General features: G+C 44.9%; 1 protein-coding gene across 1 annotated transcript in view; it reads right to left on the bottom strand.

Moving 5' to 3' along the window:
• Positions 1–22,618, bottom strand: part of LOC142186338 (uncharacterized) — a 252,710-nt gene that overhangs the window by 213,131 nt on the left and 16,961 nt on the right. Inside the window, exons 5-7 of the mRNA XM_075261165.1 lie at positions 20,851–20,977; positions 7,781–7,875; positions 4,506–4,614 (exon numbers count right to left, since the gene is read on the bottom strand). Coding sequence (XP_075117266.1) covers positions 4,506–4,614; positions 7,781–7,875; positions 20,851–20,977 — 331 coding nt within the window. The remainder of the gene's footprint in view (positions 1–4,505; positions 4,615–7,780; positions 7,876–20,850; positions 20,978–22,618) is intronic.

Below are 22,618 nucleotides of genomic sequence, written 5' to 3'. Positions count from 1 at the left end.
CCATAGTGATATGTATATACAGGTGTAGTAGGCCATAGTGATATGTATATACAGGTGTAGTAGGCCATAGTGATATGTATATACAGGTGTAGTAGGCCATAGTGATATGTATATACAGGTGTAGGCCATAGTGATATGTATATACAGGTGTAGTAGGCCATAGTGATATGTATATACAGGTGTAGTAGGCCATAGTGATATGTATATACAGGTGTAGGCCATAGTGATATGTATATACAGGTGTAGTAGGCCATAGTGATATGTATATACAGGTGTAGTAGGCCATAGTGATATGTATATACAGGTGTAGTAGGCCATAGTGATATGTATATACAGGTGTAGTAGGCCATAGTGATATGTATATACAGGTGTAGTAGGCCATAGTGATATGTATATACAGGTGTAGGCCATAGTGATATGTATATACAGGTGTAGTAGGCCATAGTGATATGTATATACAGGTGTAGGCCATAGTGATATGTATATACAGGTGTAGGCCATAGTGATATGTATATACAGGTGTAGGCTATAGTGATATGTATATACGGTGTAGCCCATAGTGATATGTATATACAGGTGTAGTAGGCCATAGTGATATGTATATACAGGTGTAGTAGGCCATAGTGATATGTATATACAGGTGTAGGCCATAGTGATATATATATACAGGTGTAGGCCATAGTGATATGTATATACAGGTGTAGTAGGCCATAGTGATATGTATATACAGGCGTAGGCCATAGTGATATGTATATACAGGTGTAGTAGGCCATAGTGATATGTATATACAGGTGTAGGCCATAGTGATATGTATATACAGGTGTAGTAGGCCATAGTGATATGTATATACAGGTGTAGGCCATAGTGATATGTATATACAGGTGTAGGCTATAGTGATATGTATATACAGGTGTAGCCCATAGTGATATGTATATACAGGTGTAGTAGGCCATAGTGATATATATATACAGGTGTAGGCCATAGTGATATGTATATACAGGTGTAGTAGGCCATAGTGATATGTATATACAGGTGTAGTAGGCCATAGTGATATGTATATACAGGTGTAGGCCATAGTGATATGTATATACAGGTGTAGTAGGCCATAGTGATATGTATATACAGGCGTAGGCCATAGTGATATGTATATACAGGCGTAGGCCATAGTGATATGTATATACAGGCGTAGGCCATAGTGATATGTATATACAGGTGTAGTCCTTTAGTGATATGTATATACAGGTGTAGTAGGCCATAGTGATATGTATATACAGGTGTAGGCCATAGTGATATGTATATACAGGTGTAGGCCATAGTGATATGTACATACAGGTGTAGTAGGCCATAGTGATATGTACATACAGGTGTAGTAGGCCATAGTGATATGTATATACAGGTGTAGTAGGCCATAGTGATATGTATATACAGGCATAGGCCATAGTGATATGTATATACAGGCGTAGGCCATAGTGATATGTATATACAGGCGTAGGCCATAGTGATATGTATATACAGGCGTAGGCCATAGTGATATGTATATACAGGTGTAGTAGGCCATAGTGATATGTATATACAGGTGTAGTAGGCCATAGTGATATGTATATACAGGTGTAGTAGGCCATAGTGATATGTATATACAGGTGTAGTAGGCCATAGTGATATGTATATACAGGCGTAGGCCATAGTGATATGTATATACAGGCGTAGGCCATAGTGATATGTATATACAGGTGTAGTCCTTTAGTGATATGTACATACAGGCGTAGTTCTTAGTAATATGTAAAAAGCTCAGCCTGCTAGATAAAAAGCCTTGTTCCTATATTAGAACATCTGTATGTGAAAAGTAAGTGCAGGCGATCCAGGAGGTGGGTACTGTGTATACTCTTTTTTTTTTATGCCATGACAGAAATTTTTTGAGGGAAGTCCTCAGTAGTTGATACCTTTTTTAATGGCTAACTTAAAAAGTTTTTTGATAACATATCGAGCGTTCGAGACTATAGAGGTCTCTTCATCAGGATGGTATAACACAATTTCTGTTAGATGCAAAATAGATGGAAAACAGAACATAATGTAGATAAACAGTTTAAAAAACCTTATATATCAGTTCACAGGAAAGTTCTCTGGGTTTGTGGCTTCTTTGATCAGTGACGTGTTGTCTAGTGGTTGTAAAAGGCCGTAAAACCCTGTGCCTGATTTAACCCCCTTTGGAGGACTTCTCTCAAAAAATTTCCACTCTCCAAAGGGGATTAACTCAGGCACAGGGTTTTATGGCCTTTTACAACCACTAGACAACACGTCACTGATCAAAGAATCTACAAACCCAGAGAACTTTCCTGTGAACTGATATAAGGTTGTTTAAACTGTTTATTTACATTGTGTTCTGTTTTGCATCTAACACTCCATTTCTCTCTCTCTCTATCTATCTATCTATCTATCTATCTGCCTACCTTCAGAAATTGTGTTATACCATCCTGATGAAGAGACCTCTATAGTCTCGAAAGCTTGATATGTCATCAAAAAACTTTGTTAGCCATTAAAAAAAGGTATCAACTACTGAGGACTTCTCTCAAAAAATTTCTTTCATTTCATATCCACAGGCTAACACGGTACAAGGATATATTTTTTCTTTTTATGCCATTAATACTGACAAGTTCATCTTATTGACCAAAACACCACCACGTGACTCAAAGTGAAGATCTCAGGCTGCAGACAGAGAGGACAATAAGGGGTATGTAGCCTAATGGTGGCACGGTAACCAGTGGGTCTTACCACAGGAGGGTGTTACCCCACTTCCATAATGTCCCTCCATCTCCACCTGGTTTGTTTCAGAGTGCTTAGCAGAAAGAAATTTGGGGTCACATACCCATTACAAGTCCTGCATTTGACAGCCAGCCACTATCATGAACGAGAAACCTGGACTGTACAGACTGGATCTGTACTGTCTTTAGTGATGAAGCTGGGATCTGATAATGGTCAGCTTGGAGTATGGAGGCCTCCTGGTGAGCACTTCAATCCTGCCTTTGCTGTGGAGCGACACGCAGCCATCAAATACAACACTCACCCCTAGTAGTGATATGAGGGACACTAATAACTCAGTGATATTTGCAGGACATCCGTACACTGCCACATGTTTTGTCATCCATGGCAGGATCTACAACTGGTACCAGCAGGACAATGCTCACCTACGCACCCCCCCCCCCCCTAAATATACACACACCCCTAAATATAAACAAACACACACACATATACACACACCTACATATATACACAAACATAAATATATGCACACACCCCTAAATACACACACATAAATATAAACACACACACACCCCTAAATATAAACCATATGATAACACTTCCTTGTCCTAACCATTCATGGGACTATAATTGTAACAAGCAGCAGACAAAAAAAGTATTTTTCGGACTATAAGACGCACTTTTTTTCCCCAAAATTTTTGGGGAAAAGAAGGGTGCGTCTTATAGTCTGAAGGTGGCGCCTGGCATCCGCTGTAATAGAGAGGCGGAAGCCGGCAAGTGATAGACGCCATTACAGGTGCCGGGGCCTGAGACATCGCTGCGCTCCTCTGCCCTGCATGAAGCCAGCAGCGGCAGGGGCTCCTCCGTCCCCCCGCCGCTGGCTTCATGCAGGGCAGAGGATCGTAGCGATGTCTCAGGCCCTGGCATCTATCCCTCGCCGGCATCCGCCTCTCTAGTACAGCGGATGCCGGGTCAGTATCCGTGGCCCCTTCTCCCCCGGGGCCGGTCCCCACCGGCCCCGTACCTGTAAAGTTGCAGGCCGGCTCTTGCGCGGCGATATCGCAGGAGCCGACCTGTTCGGGTTGTACAGTTGTATTGCTGTCTATGGGACTTGCGATCAAGTGACCGCAGGTTCAAGCCCCCGGGGGGGAATAAAATAGTAAAAAAAAAAAAAAAAAGCTTTAAAAATATGAAATAAATAAAAGTTCTAAATCACCTCCTGTTTTTTTTCAATACAAGGTGATCTAAGCAATAGATATCCCCCAAAATGGTATAACTAAAAAGTACAGCTGGCCCCGCAAAAAAAACGCTCTATGCATCCCCGTACAGCTGCAGGGTCACCTGTCAATGTGGCCTTGCAGCTGTTGCAAAACTACAATTCCCATATATTAAATATTTTACCATTTTTTGCTTCAAAAAATTTTTCCCCTATTTTCCTCCTCTAAAACCTAGGTGCGTCTTATAGTCCGAAAAATACGGTAATTTCATTTCTACAGCAGAATGAATACAAAAAACGAAACATGAAAAGCAACAACAGAAATGCAGGTTTTGTTCAATCTGTCACTCCGAAAAGATTAACAAAGGGTAAACAAAACAATATTAGTAACGCACAATAGCGCCATCTAAGGGGACAACCTGTCATTCCAATAAATAAAAATAAAGAGTTAGTGCTTAGAAATGGAAAAACATAAATTTCTTCAGTGGTTACAATATCTGTAAATTCACAGGCTACAGTTATTACTCCGTACCTGTGGTAACACCTCCTGGAATTTCCTCCTCCACTTCCCACTGACACAAGTGATGGCCCCTCATCCTCTCTTCTTCAGCCTCCACTTTAATATCAGTCACATCTTCTCCCTGATTTGTCAGAGGTCACAATTCAGTCCAATACAGGAGAAATACAGGAGGAAAATCTAACAGATCAACATAAGGAGCGGCGAGCTCCACCCCCTATATAGATGTGCCCCAGGACTCCACAGCGCCATCTACCGGCTGACTGTCTGGTACATGTATGAGTACAGGAGCGGCGAGCTCCACCCCCTATATAGATGTACCCCAGGACTCAGCAGCGCCATCTACCTGCTGACTGTCTGGTACATGTATGAGTACAGGAGCGGCGAGCTCCACCCCCTATATAGATGTACCCCAGGACTCAGCAGCGCCATCTACCGGCTGACTGTCTGGTACATGTATGAGTGCAGAAGCTCCACCCCCTATATAGATGTACCCCAGGACTCAGCAGCGCCATCTACCTGCTGACTGTCTGGTACATGTATGAGTGCAGGAGCGGCGAGCTCCACCCCCTATATAGATGTACCCCAGGACTCAGCAGCGCCATCTACCTGCTGACTGTCTGGTACATGTATGAGTGCAGGAGCAGTGAGCTCCACCCCCTATATAGATGTGCCCCAGGACTCAGCAGCGCCATCTACCTGCTGACTGTCTGGTACATGTATGAGTGCAGGAGCGGCGAGCTCCACCCCCTATATAGATGTGCCCCAGGACTCAGCAGCGCCATCTACCTGCTGACTGTCTGGTACATGTATGAGTACAGGAGCGGCGAGCTCCACCCCCTATATAGATGTGCCCCAGGACTCAGCAGCGCCATCTACCGGCTGACTGTCTGGTACATGTATGAGTACAGGAGCGGCGAGCTCCACCCCCTATATAGATGTACCCCAGGACTCAGCAGCGCCATCTACCTGCTGACTGTCTGGTACATGTATGAGTGCAGGAGCGGCGAGCTCCACCCCCTATATAGATGTACCCCAGGACTCAGCAGCGCCATCTACCTGCTGACTGTCTGGTACATGTATGAGTACAGGAGCAGCGAGCTCCACCCCCTATATAGATGTACCCCAGGACTCAGCAGCGCCATCTACCTGCTGACTGTCTGGTACATGTATGAGTACAGGAGCGGCGAGCTCCACCCCCTATATAGATGTACCCCAGGACTCAGCAGCGCCATCTACCTGCTGACTGTCTGGTACATGTATGAGTACAGGAGCGGCGAGCTCCACCCCCTATATAGATGTACCCCAGGACTCAGCAGCGCCATCTACCTGCTGACTGTCTGGTACATGTATGAGTACAGGAGCGGTGAGCTCCACCCCCTATATAGATGTACCCCAGGACTCAGCAGCGCCATCTACCTGCTGACTGTCTGGTACATGTATGAGTACAGGAGCGGCGAGCTCCACCCCCTATATAGATGTACCCCAGGACTCAGCAGCGCCATCTACCTGCTGACTGTCTGGTACATGTATGAGTGCAGGAGCGGCGAGCTCCACCCCCTATATAGATGTGCCCCAGGACTCAGCAGCGCCATCTACCTGCTGACTGTCTGGTACATGTATGAGTGCAGGAGCGGCGAGCTCCACCCCCTATATAGATGTGCCCCAGGACTCAGCAGCGCCATCTACCTGCTGACTGTCTGGTACATGTATGATTACAGGAGCTCCACCCCCTATATAGATGTACCCCAGGACTCAGCAGCGCCATCTACCTGCTGACTGTCTGGTACATGTATGAGTACAGTAGCGGCGAGCTCCACCCCTTATATAGATGTACCCCAGGACTCAGCAGCGCCATCTACCTGCTGACTGTCTGGTACATGTATGAGTACAGGAGCGGTGAGCTCCACCCCCTATATAGATGTACCCCAGGACTCAGCAGCGCCATCTACCTGCTGACTGTCTGGTACATGTATGAGTACAGTAGCGGCGAGCTCCACCCCTTATATAGATGTACCCCAGGACTCAGCAGCGCCATCTACCTGCTGACTGTCTGGTACATGTATGAGTGCAGGAGCGGCGAGCTCCACCCCCTATATAGATGTGCCCCGGGACTCAGCAGCGCCATCTACCTGCTGACTGTCTGGTACATGTATGAGTGCAGGAGTGGCGAGCTCCACCCCCTATATAGATGTGCCCCGGGACTCAGCAGCGCCATCTACCTGCTGACTGTCTGGTGCATGTATGAGTAGAGGAGGGGTGAGCTCCACCCCCTATATAGATGTACCCCAGGACTCAGCATCGCCATCTACCTGCTGACTGTCTGGTACATGTATGAGTACAGGAGCAGCGAGATCCACCCCTTATATAGATGTACCCCAGGACTCAGCATCGCCATCTACCTGCTGACTGTCTGGTACATGTATGAGTACAGGAGCGGCGAGCTCCACCCCCTATATAGATGTACCCCAGGACTCAGCATCGCCATCTACCTGCTGACTGGTACATGTATGAGTACAGTAGCGGCGAGCTCCACCCCTTATATAGATGTACCCCAGGACTCAGCAGCGCCATCTACCTGCTGACTGTCTGGTACATGTATGAGTACAGGAGCGGCGAGCTCCACCCCCTATATAGATGTACCCCAGGACTCAGCAACGCCATCTACCTGCTGACTGTCTGGTACATGTATGAGTGCAGGAGCGGCGAGCTCCACCCCCTATATAGATGTGCCCCGGGACTCAGCAGCGCCATCTACCTGCTGACTGTCTGGTACATGTATGAGTGCAGGAGTGGCGAGCTCCACCCCCTATATAGATGTACCCAGGACTCAGCAGCGCCATCTACCTGCTGACTGTCTGGTACATGTATGAGTAGAGGAGGGGTGAGCTCCACCCCCTATATAGATGTACCCCAGGACTCAGCATCGCCATCTACCTGCTGACTGTCTGGTACATGTATGAGTGCAGGAGGGGCGAGCTCCACCCCCTATATAGATGTACCCCAGGACTCAGCAGCACCATCTACCTGCTGACTGTCTGGTACATGTATGAGTACAGGAGCGGTGAGCTCCACCCCCTATATAGATGTACCCCAGGACTCAGCATCGCCATCTACCTGCTGACTGTCTGGTACATGTATGAGTACAGGAGCTCCACCCCCTATATAGATGTACCCCAGGACTCAGCAGCGCCATCTACCTGCTGACTGTCTGGTACATGTATGAGTGCAGGAGGGGCGAGCTCCACCCCCTATATAGATGTACCCCAGGACTCAGCAGCACCATCTACCTGCTGACTGTCTGGGACATTCTCCTCCGGGCAGTCCTGGGAATACAGAGGACTCAGGGGACATCTCTCGGGGGGATTTCTCTTACTGGATCCATCTGTGGAGACACAAACACACAGTGACGGGATACATGAGCTGCTGGAGATCTGTCTACACATCAGACACTTCGCGTCTTCACTTCTAGGTTTGGTTATGGGATTACTTTAAATAAAGCTCTGCCCCTCAACAACTTTCTGCTAAGTTAACTTTTTCACCCCAAGTTAATCCAAACAACCCCACAATGACATTCCGGCCCTGGAGCTGATGTTTATCCAGACACTAATATTTCACTCCATCCTTGGGAGACTCCGAAATGAATGTATTTAGATGCTGGGAATTTTCTATTCTATTCCTAGTTTTATCACTTCCAGGGATGGGAAATAATATGCCCCCAAGTGTAATAGGACAGGTTTTCTCCAAAAAAATCCAAGTGTCTTATTGATGTGATAAGACAGGGTTAATGTCTGATTGATCAGTTTATATGTATTTCTTGTACATCTGTAGGAGGGAAACTGGACAGACACAGACGAGAGACAACAGGGTGCTGGGGACAGGCGAGTATGCTTTTTTTTTTTTTTTTAAATCATTTTTTTTTTATTGTTACACCACAGTGATCGCTCCAATTTATGGACAACCTCTTTAAAGGGATCCTATCCTATCCCTTTAAATCCCTTTTTTTTTTTTCTAACTAACACATAGGAATAGCCTTAAGAAAGGCTCCTCCCTTTAGATGTCTTCTCCGCACCGCCGTTCGGTAGATATTCTGTTTTCTGTCTTCATGCAAATGAGTTCTCTCTCAGCACTGGGGGCAGGCCCCAACGCTCAAACAGCACTGGGGGCATCCCCAGTGCTGCGAGAGAACTCTTCAGCACCGCCTTCATCTTTTTCAGGAACTGGCCTCTACACATCGTCTTCCGGCCTGACTTTCAATCTTCTACACATGTGCAATCGGCTCTCCCAGCAGGTCTTGGGCAGAGCCGACGGCACCTGCTATTTTTTTCCACAGTGTTTTTTTTTATCTGCATTTCGTTGTTGGGCCTCATCCTTATCATCTCAATACACTGAGCATCACACTATAAGGATGAGGCCTAATACAGCAGGCCGCAGCAAAAAAGCGATGTGGGAAAAACCCAGCATTAACGCATCAGTTTTTCCCACAGCACTTATTGCAGAAACTCCACACAGGTTTCAATTATACCTATAGGTACACCGCAGGTGTTTCTGTAGGTACAAGTAACATGTTGCAAATTAACCGCAACAGTTATGGAAATTGCAGCGTTTCCGCTGCATTTATTTTTCTGCAATGTGTGGATGGGATTGCACTCACTATACTCTCTCAGTGTATGAGTGTAAATTTATGACCCTGCTTCAAACACTGGAGAAGGGACTAAATCTGTCACATGGTTTTATATCATTTTACAGAAATCACTGACCTGAGACCCTGAGAACTGATAAAAACCTGGAATGTTTACATTGTTCTTACATTGTTTGTACCAATTACTAATGACCCTCTACCCCCCTTCCTCCTGGATTTCTATCCCTATGTGCCCTTTTGTACATAATGGAAGATTATAAAGATAATCTGTTTTCCCTTAGCCCAAACAGCAGCACAAGATGGGGTATTCCTGCCCCTGTGTGCTGTTAGGACAGGTGGAACTTTTAATTAACTAACAGTTTTTCCCCCTATAAGAGGCCAGAGCGACCTCCTCCCCCCTGTGTTAGTCAAAAAGTATAAAAGGCAATATAACAATACAAACATTACCATAAACAATGGGAGGGAGCCTTGTGCTGCTGTTTGGGCTAAGGGAAAACAGATTATCTTTATAATCTTCCATTCCCCCTACGCCAAACAGCAGCACAAGATGGGGATCTAGCAAGTAAAATCCCAACTAGGGTGGGAGATCTTGGCAAGCAGATGCCAAGACAGAATGTCCGAAGGCTGTGGCCTCTGAGCTGCGCCAGTCCAATCTGCAGTGTCTGGCGAACATCAGATGAAAACTCCAGGAAGCAGCGGAACATATCTGCTCTAAGGAGAGCGAGCGTCTCTCTGACCGGGAAGTTGGTCCAATTCCGGTACTGGTAGGTCTTGAGCGCGAAGAGAGCAAGCGATGGCCTCCCTGATCAATCTTGACAGGGTGGCTTTAACACCTTTGTTACGGCCGTAGGTATTGATGAGCAGGTTCTTCGAAAGGAAGCTGTACAATCCAAATATATGCGCAGATATATGCGACCCTAGGACAAAATCCCTGGATGAACCCAAGTTGAACCCTATCAGGGAAAAAGGTAATGAATGGCTCCGAGGCAGCCAAAGCTTGTAATTCTCCAATCCTTTTGGCAGAGGTAATTGCCAACAAGAAGGTTACCTTGTAGGAGAGATATCTCCAGTCCACTTCTGTTAAGAGTTCAAACGGGGGAGAACAATGCCCCTGAAGAACCGCAGCCAAGTCCCATTGCGGGACAGGGGGCCGCATCTGAGGGCGGAGCCTAGAGGCCCCTTTAAGGAATTACTTTAATAGAGGATCTTGTTATAACCAGGTCCCTAGAAGAGCGGAAAGTGCTGAAACATGAACCTTCAGGGTAGCTGGAGTTAGCCCCTTATCCAGGTCACTCTGTAGGAACTCCAAGACCGATTCGATAGCAGAGTTATTAAGCTGCCTATCCGAGATCCTTTGGTAACTCCTGTTAGTTGAATCCGCTCTTGAATGGGCCAACGTTCTAGAACGGCCTGGGATAATCGTCTATCTCCGTATACGATGCGGTCAACCTCCAGGCCATGAGGTTGAACCTGTCCAGGTCCTGGCAGAGCTGTCAGTTCAGAATTACCAGGTTTTGGACTTGTGGAAGCCTCCAGTAGGTCCCTTGACTCATTAGGATGAGGTGGGTAAACCATGCCCTTTTTTGGCCAGAACGGCATGATCACTATTGCCGAAGTCTGGTCCTGCCTGAGTTTCGCCAATACCTTCGGAATCATCAGAATAGGAGGAAAAACGTATGCCAGTTTGAACCTCCAAGGTATTGACAGGGCATCTACCGCCAAAGGATTGTCTTCCCGGTAGAGGGAGCAAAACCTTGTCACTTTGGCGTTGTACTGGGTGGCCATCAGGTCCACCTCGGGGAGACCCCACATCTCAGTGAGATGATGAAAGATGTCCGGATTTAGGGACCATTCGCCTGTCATCACCAGGCCTCTGCTTAGCTGATCCGCAAGGATGTTCAGCCCACCTTGAATATGAACCGCTGATAGTTGTGAAAGATTCCTATCCACCAGGAGAATATTAGATTTGTCACCTGCAGAAGCGAGGGGGATCTGGTTCCCCCCTTGTTTGCTGATATATCGGACTGCTGTTAAGTTGTCTGTTTCACTCTCACAGCTTTCCCTTGCAGGTGGGGTGCAAACATTAGAAGCACACGGTGCACCGCAGTGAGCTCTCGCCAGTTGGACAAATGAGCCTTCTCTAAGCTGGTTCCAGGTCCCACGTACCGGGGTCTCCCCCAGAAGCACTCCCCATCTTGTGAGGGAGGCATCTGTGGTCAACAGGGTCCAGGATGTCTGGACCGTGGATTTCCCGTCTCTGAGCTGGGACCACCAAGCCAGTGATCGACGGGTTCTGATGGATAACTGGATAGGCTTCTGTAGCCCCGAAGGACTGTGGTTCCCGACTCTCAGGATCTCGTACTGTAAGGGGCGCATGTGCCATAGGGCCCACAGAACTGCCTTGATGGCTGCGGACATGAGACCTAGGACCTTCATGGTGGTCCTGATAGTAACCTTCCGGGTTGTGGATAGGTGATGAGCCGCTTGACCAATCTTCTCCTTCCAAGGAGGAGGCAGGGAGATCATCATGCTGAGAGAATCCAAGATAAACCCAGAAATTGAATCGGGGTAGATGGAACCACTACCGACTTCTGCCAGTTTATTAGCCAGCCCAGCTCATTTAGGAAAGCCACAGTGGATTCCAACTGTGTGGCAAGCACCTCCTTTGACCGGGCTTTTAGGAGCCATTCGTCTAGTTATGGGACAATAAGATCCCTTGGAGGCGCAGGGCGGCTACGACCGGGGCCACTACCTTTGTGAAGGTGTGGGGGGCCAAGGATTTGCCGAATGGGAGAGCTGTCTAGATAAAGTTGCTTGATGCCCTGGAGAGGGAGGGTCCTTACGTATTTGTCTGGCTTGAACAAGTTGAAGGACCGATGGATCTTGGATAAGCCGTGATCAGGCGGACATATGATGAGACCAAATAGCCTACCCAGCCGATCTAGATGTGCTCTCCTCAGAGAGGGAGGCATAGGTAGTCAACAGGGTCTGGCGTTAGATGGACCATGGCCACTCTCCACCAGAGAGGGATGCATCAGTGGTCAACAGGGTCCAGGTAAACTGGACCGTGGACTCTACATTTAATTTCATGTTCCTCCTATGGAATGCTTCTCTAGATGTGCTCTCCACCAGAGAGGGAGACATAGGTAGTCAACAGGGTCTGGCCTTAGCTGGACCGTGGACACTCTCCACCAGAGAGGGATGCATCAGTGGTCAACAGGGTCCAGATAAATTGGACCGTGGACTCTACATTCAATTTCATGTTCCTCTTATGGAACGCTTATCTGGATGTTCTCTCCACCAGAGAGGGAGACATAGGTAGTCAACAGGGTCCGGCCTTAGCTGGACCGTGGACACTCTCCACCAGAGAGGGATGCATCAGTGGTCAACAGGGTCCAGATAAATTGGACCGTGGACTCTACATTCAATTTCATGTTCCTCTTATGGAACGCTTATCTGGATGTTCTCTCCACCAGAGAGGGAGACATAGGTAGTCAACAGGGTCCGGCCTTAGCTGGACCGTGGACACTCTCCACCAGAGAGGGATGCATCAGTGGTCAACAGGGTCCAGATAAATTGGACCGTGGACTCTACATTCAATTTCATGTTCCTCTTATGGAACGCTTATCTGGATGTTCTCTCCACCAGAGAGGGAGACATAGGTAGTCAACAGGGTCCGGCCTTAGCTGGACCGTGGACACTCTCCACCAGAGAGGGATGCATCAGTGGTCAACAGGGTCCAGGTAAATTGGACCGTGGACTCTACATTCAATTTCATGTTCCTCCTATGGAACGCTTATCTGGATGTTCTCTCCACCAGAGAGGGAGACATAGGTAGTCAACAGGGTCCGGCCTTAGCTGGACCGTGGACACTCTCCACCAGAGAGGGATGCATCAGTGGGCAACAGGGTCCAGGTAAACTGGACCATGAACTCTTCATCCAATTCCACTTTATTCCTATGGAACTTTTCTCTAGATTCGCCCCACTAGTGAGAGAGGGGCGTTTATAGTCAACAGGGTCCAGCGCTAGCTGGACCATGGACATCCCATCCTTAAGATGGAACACCACCTGGATGAAAGACGAATTTTGAGGAATAACTAAATTGGCTTGACCCAGACTGCTGAGTTTTTTGTCAGCTGGATGACACAGCCTCCTCCATCCAATTCCTCATTGCCCGTATGGGAATCTCCGGTAGATGCGCTCTCTACCGGAGAGGGCTGTCTCTGTGGTCAACAGGGTCCAGACTATCTGGACATGGACATCCAGCCCTTAAAATGAAGCCCCTCCAGGCCCCACGGGTTGTGATTCCAGGCCTCAGACTTACCTTCTGCAGGCCGCATGCGCTATATGGCCCAAGGGACTGCAACTGCAGACCCTGACATAAGATCCAGTAACCTTTGGCAGTTAGGATGGAAACCCGCTGTATTACCTATAAATAATGCACTGCTGATATGATCTTTTCCCACCTAGAGGAGGGAGATTTTCAAGCAGACAGAGTCCAGCATGAAGTTTAGAGACTTTCTCCATGTGAATGGACCATGAGAACCACAAGTACCTTATTAACTTTTTTTTTTTTTTTTTTTCATATCACAAATGCAAAGTGCAACTGGGATTGAACCCAGGATACTGTGGATTCAGGCATACAAGTCTGTAACCCTACAGCTTGAGCCACTAGGGCTTCTATTTCTAAGTAAGACCTCTTATGAAAACTGGGAGAGGGAACCTTACCAGAAATCTGCATGTACTCCTTCACCCAGGAGATGACAACAATAAATGAAGGGCTCCTAGCTGGAGGACCCCGTACTGACAGCAGTGCAGACATGCATAACCTTACAACAAATTGCCTTAGAGCATCCACCATCATGTGAGCAATAAGCAAATATGCACCTAATAAGTAATGACAGTACATAGGTATCTGAACCCTTCTTTTAGGTTCACAGCATATAGTCCCCGCTTAGGAATTAAATGCACATTGAAAAACCGCAAGAAATACAAAAATTTGGTTGGATCTTACCATAATGGCGGTGAATCGACTTCGATATTGTGAAGTTGACAGAGTGCCCATAGCAAATAGAAATTAGTGCTTTTAGTCTCTGCAGTGAACACAGAGGGAAAGCTGAAAAGAGGACACGGCTTACCTTACTGCAGGGCAGTAAATGAACTGCAGCTGAAGAAGTCAGTAACCTGCACAAGGCAGGTAAGACAAAAGACTGCAGTATAAACCTAGATCTTTCACTCAGAAAGAAGGGAAAGAGAAGAAAGGATCTAAGACACCTTATTCTAAACCATAGAGGAGGCCACAGCCTCCTCCACCTGTCCAGTCGCACAGGACAGAAAAAAAACACAGGGGGGAGGAGGTCGCTCTGGCCTCTTATAGGGGGAAAAACTGTTAGCTAATTAAAAGTTCCACCTGTCCTAACAGCACACAGGGGCAGGAATACCCCATCTTGTGCTGCTGTTTGGCGTAGGGGGAAATATGCATCCTTCAGAAATGGTTTTAAATTTACTTGAGAAAGGAGCCTAGATTTCCGAAACGTTGTAATCTGTCATCATTATTAGTTATCCATTAAAAAGGTAACTACTGAAGACTATCAAGTTTTTTTTTTTTTTTTTTTTTTTTTTTTTAATATTTCCTACCCACTGGCTAACACGGTACGAGAACAAACATTTTCCATATATACTCTCATACATATACCATATATACTCACACATATACATTATTATAGCATACATACTCAGACACACATATACATTTATATACATTCATATACAAGTGACATATATACTTATGTGAATGTATGAATAATACAGAATATATATATATATATATATATATATATATATATACATAACACATACTGTAAACAAATATGCATATAGATAGATAAGATAATCCTTTAATAGTCCCACATTGGGGAAATTTCAGCATGTTACAGCAGCATAGTAATACAGATACAGGATAATACAGTAATATAATACACAGTATTATAATACAGACGTAGGCACACATATGCTGAGAAGAGAAGATATACTAGGAGTCCATAGCAGCTAAGGAAAAACGGAAGAGAAAGAAGGAAGACTTCATAGTCATCGTCATAATCATTAGTTCTCTGTGCGGAGTGTCTGCGCTTGGTCTGATGTAGATTATACAGCCTGGTCGCGGTTGGAAGGAAGGACCTGCGATAGCGCTCCTTCTCACACTTGGGGTGAAGCAGACGGTCACTTACAGTGCTGCCAAGTCCCATCAGGGTCCCATACATGAGGTGGGATTTTTTCTCCCGCATGGAGGTCACCACAGACAGTATCCTTCTGTCACCCACCACCTGTACTGGGTCCAAGGGGCTCCACAGGACAGAGCTGGCCCTCCTGATCAGCCTGTCAAGTCTATTTCTGTCCCTGGTTGATATACTGCTCCCCCAGCAGGCCACACCGAAAAACATGGCTGAAGCAACTACAGAGTTGAAGAAGGCCCTAAGAAGTGTCCCCTGGACTCCGAAGGCCCTCAGCCTCCTGAGCAGGTAGAGTCTGCTGTGGCCCTTTCTGTGCAGCGCCTCCAGGTGATCAGCCCAGTCCAGTTTATTATTGAGGATCACGCCCAGATACTTATAGGTCCTGACTATCTCGATACATGTTCCTTGGATCTCCACCGGGGTCGGAGCACCTCTCCGTTTACTAAAGTCCACCACCATCTCCTTGGTCTTCCCAGCATTAATTCTGAGCTGGTTCTGCTGGCACCATTCAACAAAATCCCGGTTTAAAGAGGACCTTTCACCATTTTGCACACAGGTAGTTCTATATACTGCCGGAAAGCTGACAGTGCACTGTTTCCCGGAGGCGCGTGGGTGCCGCCATTTTCCTGGTGATTGCTGGCACCCGGAGTAAACTGCAGGGCCGATATCACGTTACTATGACAGCCAGGAGCCTTGTGAAGGCTCCCCGGCTTGTCATTACATTGCTTCTATTGCAGGCTATGCTGCATAGCCTGAAATAGAAGTGCCAGTACTTTGCAATGCATTATTATATTAATCCCATGGTGCTCTGTACATTATTATATTAATCCCATGCTGCTCTGTACATTATTATACTAATCCCATGGTGCTTTACATTATTATATTAATCCCATGGTGCTCTGTACATTATTATATTAATCCCATGGTGCTCTGTACATTATTATACTAATCCCATGGTGCTCTGTACATTATTATACTAATCCCATGGTGCTTTACATTATTATATTAATCCCATGGTGCTCTGTACATTATTATATTAATCCCATGGTGCTCTGTACATTATTATATTAATCCCATGGTGCTCTGTACATTATTATATTAATCCCATGGTGCTCTGTACATTATTATACTAATCCCATGGTGCTTTACATTATTATATTAATCCCATGGTGCTCTGTACATTATTATATTAATCCCATGGTGCTCTGTACATTATTATATTAATCCCATGGTGCTCTGTACATTATTATATTAATCCCATGGTGCTCTGTACATTATTATATTAATCCCATGGTGCTCTGTACATTATTATATTAATCCCATGGTGCTCTGTACATTATTATATTACTCCCATGGTGCTCTGTACATTATTATATTAATCCCATGGTGCTCTGTACATTATTATATTAATCCCATGCTGCTCTGTACATTATTATACTAATCCCATGGTGCTTTACATTATTATATTAATCCCATGGTGCTCTGTACATTATTATATTAATCCCATGGTGCTCTGTACATTATTATATTAATCCCATGGTGCTCTGTACATTATTATATTAATCCCATGGTGCTCTGTACATTATTATACTAATCCCATGGTGCTTTACATTATTATATTAATCCCATGGTGCTCTGTACATTATTATATTAATCCCATGCTGCTCTGTACATTATTATATTAATCCCATGGTGCTCTGTACATTATTATATTAATCCCATGGTGCTCTGTACATTATTATATTAATCCCATGGTGCTGTACATTATTATATCACATGGTGCTCTGTACATTATTATATTACTCCCATGGTGCTGTACATTATTATATTAATCCCATGGTGCTCTGTACATTATTATATTAATCCCATGGTGCTCTGTACATTATTATATTACTCCCATAGTGCTCTGTACATTATTATATTAATCCCATGGTGCTCTGTACATTATTATATTAATCCCATGGTGCTCTGTACATTATTATATTAATCCCATGGTGCTGTACATTATTCCCATGGTGCTCTGTACATTATTATATTAATCCCATGGTGCTCTGTACATTATTATATTAATCCCATGGTGCTATGTACATTATTACATTAATTTCCATGGTGCTCTGTACATTATTATATTAATCCCATGGTGCTGTATATTATTCCCATGGTGCTCTGTACATTATTATATTAATCCCATGGTGCTTTACATTTGGGGGTTTACATACGTACACAAAATTTAGAAAAACAAATATAATCCTAGCAGTGATCACTGGCACATTGGGATAGAGTGCTCTGCCCACAAAAGCTTACAGTCTATAAGGGAAGAGGGATAGAGACATCATTTGAAACCACAACTAAGTATTATATCTTCAAGTATTAAACATGTAGTATTTTATTCTGGTGAAATTACTCTCATTTTTTCACTATCTTGAATTAACCTATTTCAGTCTGACCACTAACTACAGCAGACGGCTTAGCTTCTTATCAGGCTATACAAGTATAAGGAAAATGTTTGTTTTTGTTACGTGCTAGCCAGTGGGTATGAAATATATAAATAACAAAAAAACTTGCGAGTCTTCAGTAGGTGATACCTTTTTTAATGGCTAACTCATAATGATGACAGGATATAACGTTTCAAAGCTCTCGGCTTCTTCTTCACCTATATCTAAAAACTATTTCTGAAGGCTGCATATTGATGTACAACAGGAGACATAGGGATAGGATTTCAGGAGGGAGGGGGAAGAGGCTTATTACTATATTCATGTAAACAATTCACAGTTCCCAGGTTCGTTATCTTTATGGCTGTCTTAGTTCAGTGATTTGTATAGAATGACATGAACCCATGTGACACATTCATTCCATTATCCAGAGTGTTAAACAAGGTCATGCACCTGTACTCATAAATCCGTCTGTTTCCTTGATTTAAAATTCCCTCTTAAAATCAACATTTTCATGTCATTGGTGATATTATGATCTTCCTGGCAGAAATGTTTTGGCACGGGAAGGTCCATTCTTTGTTGTTTAATTGTATGACGATGTGAATTAATTCTCATTCTGAGTTTCTGGCCGGTCTCTCCAACATACAGATTTTCGGTGTAACATTTGGAGCACATTATTAAATACACTACATTAGGTGTGTTACAGGTGAACGTACCTGGGATTTTATATTCCCTGTTAGAGTTTGGTATCTCTATACTGTCAGTGGTCAATATGTGAGGGCAGGTCTTGCACCTTTTCTGTCCACATGGGAATGTTCCTTTGTTAGTTGGAGGTGACAGTGAGCTGCTAACAACCATATTCCTGAGGTTTGGTGGCTGTCTGTAGCACAGGAGAGGGGGGTCTGGAAATATGGATTTTAGACAGTTGTCTTTTTGCAGTAGTGGATGTAATTTGCGTGTGATTCCTCTCAGTGTCTCCAGGTGGGGGTTATATGTGACGACCAGGGGCACCCGATTGTTTTCCTGTTTGGTATTGTATCTTAATAAATCTTATCTTGGTATTCTGGTGGCCCTGGTGATTTGGTTTTCAGCTGTTCTTGGATGGTAACCCTGCCTCAAGAATGTGTTTTTGAGGCCTCCAAGTGTTTGTCTCTATCTGCAGGGTTTGAATATATGCGATGATATGGACAATGGAGTTCTTTATGTGTTTCGGATGAAAGCTTTCCCATCTTAGGTAGGTAGGGCGGTCAATCAGCTTCTGATACAGCGATGTCTCCATTTTGTTGTCCTGTATCTTGATGACTGCGTCCAGGAAGTTTATTTCAGAGAAGGAGTGATTGAGCGTCAGGTTGATGGTGGGATGGAACTGGTTAAATTGTTCATGGAACATTTTCAGCTGTTGTTCAGACCCGGTCCAAATGATTAGGATATCGTCAATGAAACGGTAGTAGGGCAGAGGCCTGGTGGTGCAGGTGGATAGGAAGTCACTCTAAAGCTTGGCCATGAAGAGATTAGCGTACTGTGGTGCCATTTTACTCCCCATTGCGGTGCCAGTCTGCTGTAGATAGATACAGTCACCAAAAGAAAAGTAATTGTGGGTGAGGATGAATTTTGTCAGGTTCACCACCGATTCAGCATTCATACCTTGCTTATCCATGAAAAACTGGCAGGCGTTTACACCGTCCTGGTGTGGGATGTTGGAGTACAAGGATTCTACATCCATGGTGGCCAGGATGGTTACTTATGGGAGGGGACCTATAGTGGACTGATTTATGAGTACAGGTACATGACCTTATTTAACACTCTGGATAATGGAATGAATGTGTCACATGGGTTCATGTCATTCTATACAAATCACTGAACTAAGACAACCATAAAGATAATGAACCTGGGAACTGTGAATTGTTTACATGAATATCGTAATAAGCCTCTTCCCCCTCCCTCCTGAAATCCTATCCCTATGTCTCCTGTTGTACATAAATATGCAGCCTTCAGAAATAGTTTTTAGATATAGGTGAAGAAGAAGCCGAGAGCTTTGAAACGTTATATTCTGTCATCATTATGAGTTAGCCATTAAAAAAGGTATCAGCTACTGAAGACTCGCAAGTTTTTTTGTTTTTTGATATTTCAGGCTATACAAAACACTGACGAAAAAGGTAGAAGACAGTACCACAGGCCAAACCAAAGGCAGATGCATGTACACCAATGAGGGACAGACTCACCCCCCCACAATAGGACCCAAAAACAAACAACAGCATCTCTTCTAGTTGTGAGTCCTTACTGACCCAACAGCATCATGACCTGCAATATTTTCAGCCAATAATGAAACCAACGTGAACCAATTACAGGGGTTATACTGAACCCCATGTGGATTTTTATAGTCACAACCTATCCACAGCAAGGCATAACAAAATAATGACCCCCGCCATTCTGTGCCATCCCTGCCCAGCCACTGCTGCTCTCAATGCAATGTCTCGACACACCACGAAATGCACCCTTAGTCAGTCACTGACAACGAAACGTCACATGGGACACTCAACAGCATTGCAATGGAGCATAGGGGATCAATAATGTTATATATCTTCTTATCAACAGTATTTCATATCGTTTGTTTTCCCACAAACACACTTTAACATGCTAGAATGTTAAGCCTGACTAAAAGAGTGCGGTACCGAGCCAGGGACCACCCTGTTGGCCATTAATATATGCTGGTACTACTTGTGTAATAGTAATAACAGTACACAAACTCTTATCTATATGAGGCTTCGCAATGCTTTTCTGAATCGGCTTTCCACATAATTCACAGCAATAGCTGATGCGGTTACCACAGATTACACTATCTAATAATTGGTTTAATGACTGTCCCACTGACATTGTAAAAACCCACGCTCCTGCTGCAGAATCAGATTGATATATGGGATGGATTTCAGGTGCACAAATAACTACAAGTTTGCTGCATATGACCATATCCTAAGCACAGTGAAGACTTCTCGGATGAAACAGGATAAAAAGGAAGAGAAAACAGTTAGATTAACCAGCATATGTTAACTCTTACCTGGTGCTGTCCGGGGGGGCCGGGGGTCCTCCATCATCACCTCCTTGTACTGATCCTTGTGTCCATCTAAATACTCCCACTCCTCCATGGATAGATAGACAGTAACATCCTGACATCTTATAGGAACCTGACAACAAAAGATACACACTTAAAGGGGGTGTGGGGAGGGGATTCTTTGCACCATACTGGCTCCCTTAGTTCATTAGCACACCTGGTTGCGATGATATAATGTAGTCCATTCTTCCACACATCTCAGAGTATAGGGATTGTATATGTTACTTTGATAAATGTGTTAGTATGCATAATAACCAATAAAGGTGGTTAATGTTATAATATTTGTGTATGTTTATGTAATGACAGTCACCTCTATTACAGAATTGTCTGAATACTGCATAAGCAATGCCACCCCTGCTACCTCTTGTGTCACCCCCTCTACCTCATACGATAGTAAGCTCTTGTGAGCAGGGCCCTCAGTCCCATTGTGTGAAATGACTTTCTTTGTAATGTATCTTTCTGTCTGTATTTGAACCCTACAAATTGTACAGTGCTGCGGAATATGTTGGCGCTATATAAATAAAATTTATTATTATTGTAATATGGATTCAATTTATTATTTTACATACAAGCCCCCCCCCCAAAAAAAAATAAAAAATAAAAAAAAATATTCTCACCATTTGTGAACAAACAGCCTTCTACTTGTTACAACATAGGAAACAGTCATGGCATGTTGAATTACACAGTAACCCGGCTTCTTGCAGCTACATTTTCCTTAAAGGGGCTCTATCAGCAAAATCATGCTGCTAGAGCCCCACATATGCGTGAATAGCCTTTAATAAGGCTATTCAGGCACCGGTAAAGTTATATTAAATTACCCCCCCCCCCCCCCGTTTTAAAATAATAACCTAAAAAAGAATGTGCTCCACTTACGGATCGTGCACGCTGGGCGGGCATTCAGGGTGTGTCTTCATCTTCATCCACGCCTCTTCTTCCTCCGATCCCGTCCTCCTCCGGCACTCGCGAACGGACTTTGATATAAAAAATGACCTGGACGCATGCGCAGTAGCCGTAGTAGAAGCCGCATGCTACTGCGCATGCGCCCAGGTCATTTTTTTTTCAAAGTCTGTTTGCGAGCACCGGAGGAGGACGGGACCGGAGGACATCGGAGGAAGAAGAGGCGTGGATGAAGATGAAGACACACCCTGAATGCCCGCCCAGCGTGCACGATCCGTAAGTGGAGCACATTCTTTTTTAGGTTATTTTAAAATGGGGGGGGGGGGGGGGTAGTTTAATATAACTTTACCGGTGCCTGAATAGCCTTTTTAAAGGCTATTCACACATATGTGGGGCTCTAGCATTATGAATTTGCTGATAGAGTTTTTATAAAGGTGTGTTAGTGCTAATGACTGGTTAATAAGTGCACCCATATACCTTTAGCAGTGTTTGGAGTGATTTCTGGGGGTCTCTGGTTGCTGCTGCATCCTCTGCGTGTGTTTACATGGTGTTTGTAGCTGCTGCACTAACTCCCTCACTCAGCCCCGCCCTCCTCTATCACTCCGTTATAAACCCTGCTTATCACTAGCCTAATCCCTCCCACCCTGCCTGTGTCACTAAGCATAGCCCCTCCCACTCTCACTGACTAGAGATCCTGCTTCCCCTCCCACCCTTGCTAGCTCACTAAGTCTATTGATCCCACCCATTACTAGCCCCTCCCACTCCCCCTGTCTCCTTAGCTAAGCTATTCTGCCCACTACAAGAATACAGGAAGAGG

This window comes from Leptodactylus fuscus (genome assembly GCF_031893055.1).
Source record: "Leptodactylus fuscus isolate aLepFus1 chromosome 2 unlocalized genomic scaffold, aLepFus1.hap2 SUPER_2_unloc_3, whole genome shotgun sequence".
Classification (NCBI taxonomy): domain Eukaryota; kingdom Metazoa; phylum Chordata; class Amphibia; order Anura; family Leptodactylidae; genus Leptodactylus; species Leptodactylus fuscus.
The sequence above is the reverse complement of the archived record's forward strand: the minus strand, read 5'-3'. Positions and strand labels throughout refer to the sequence as shown.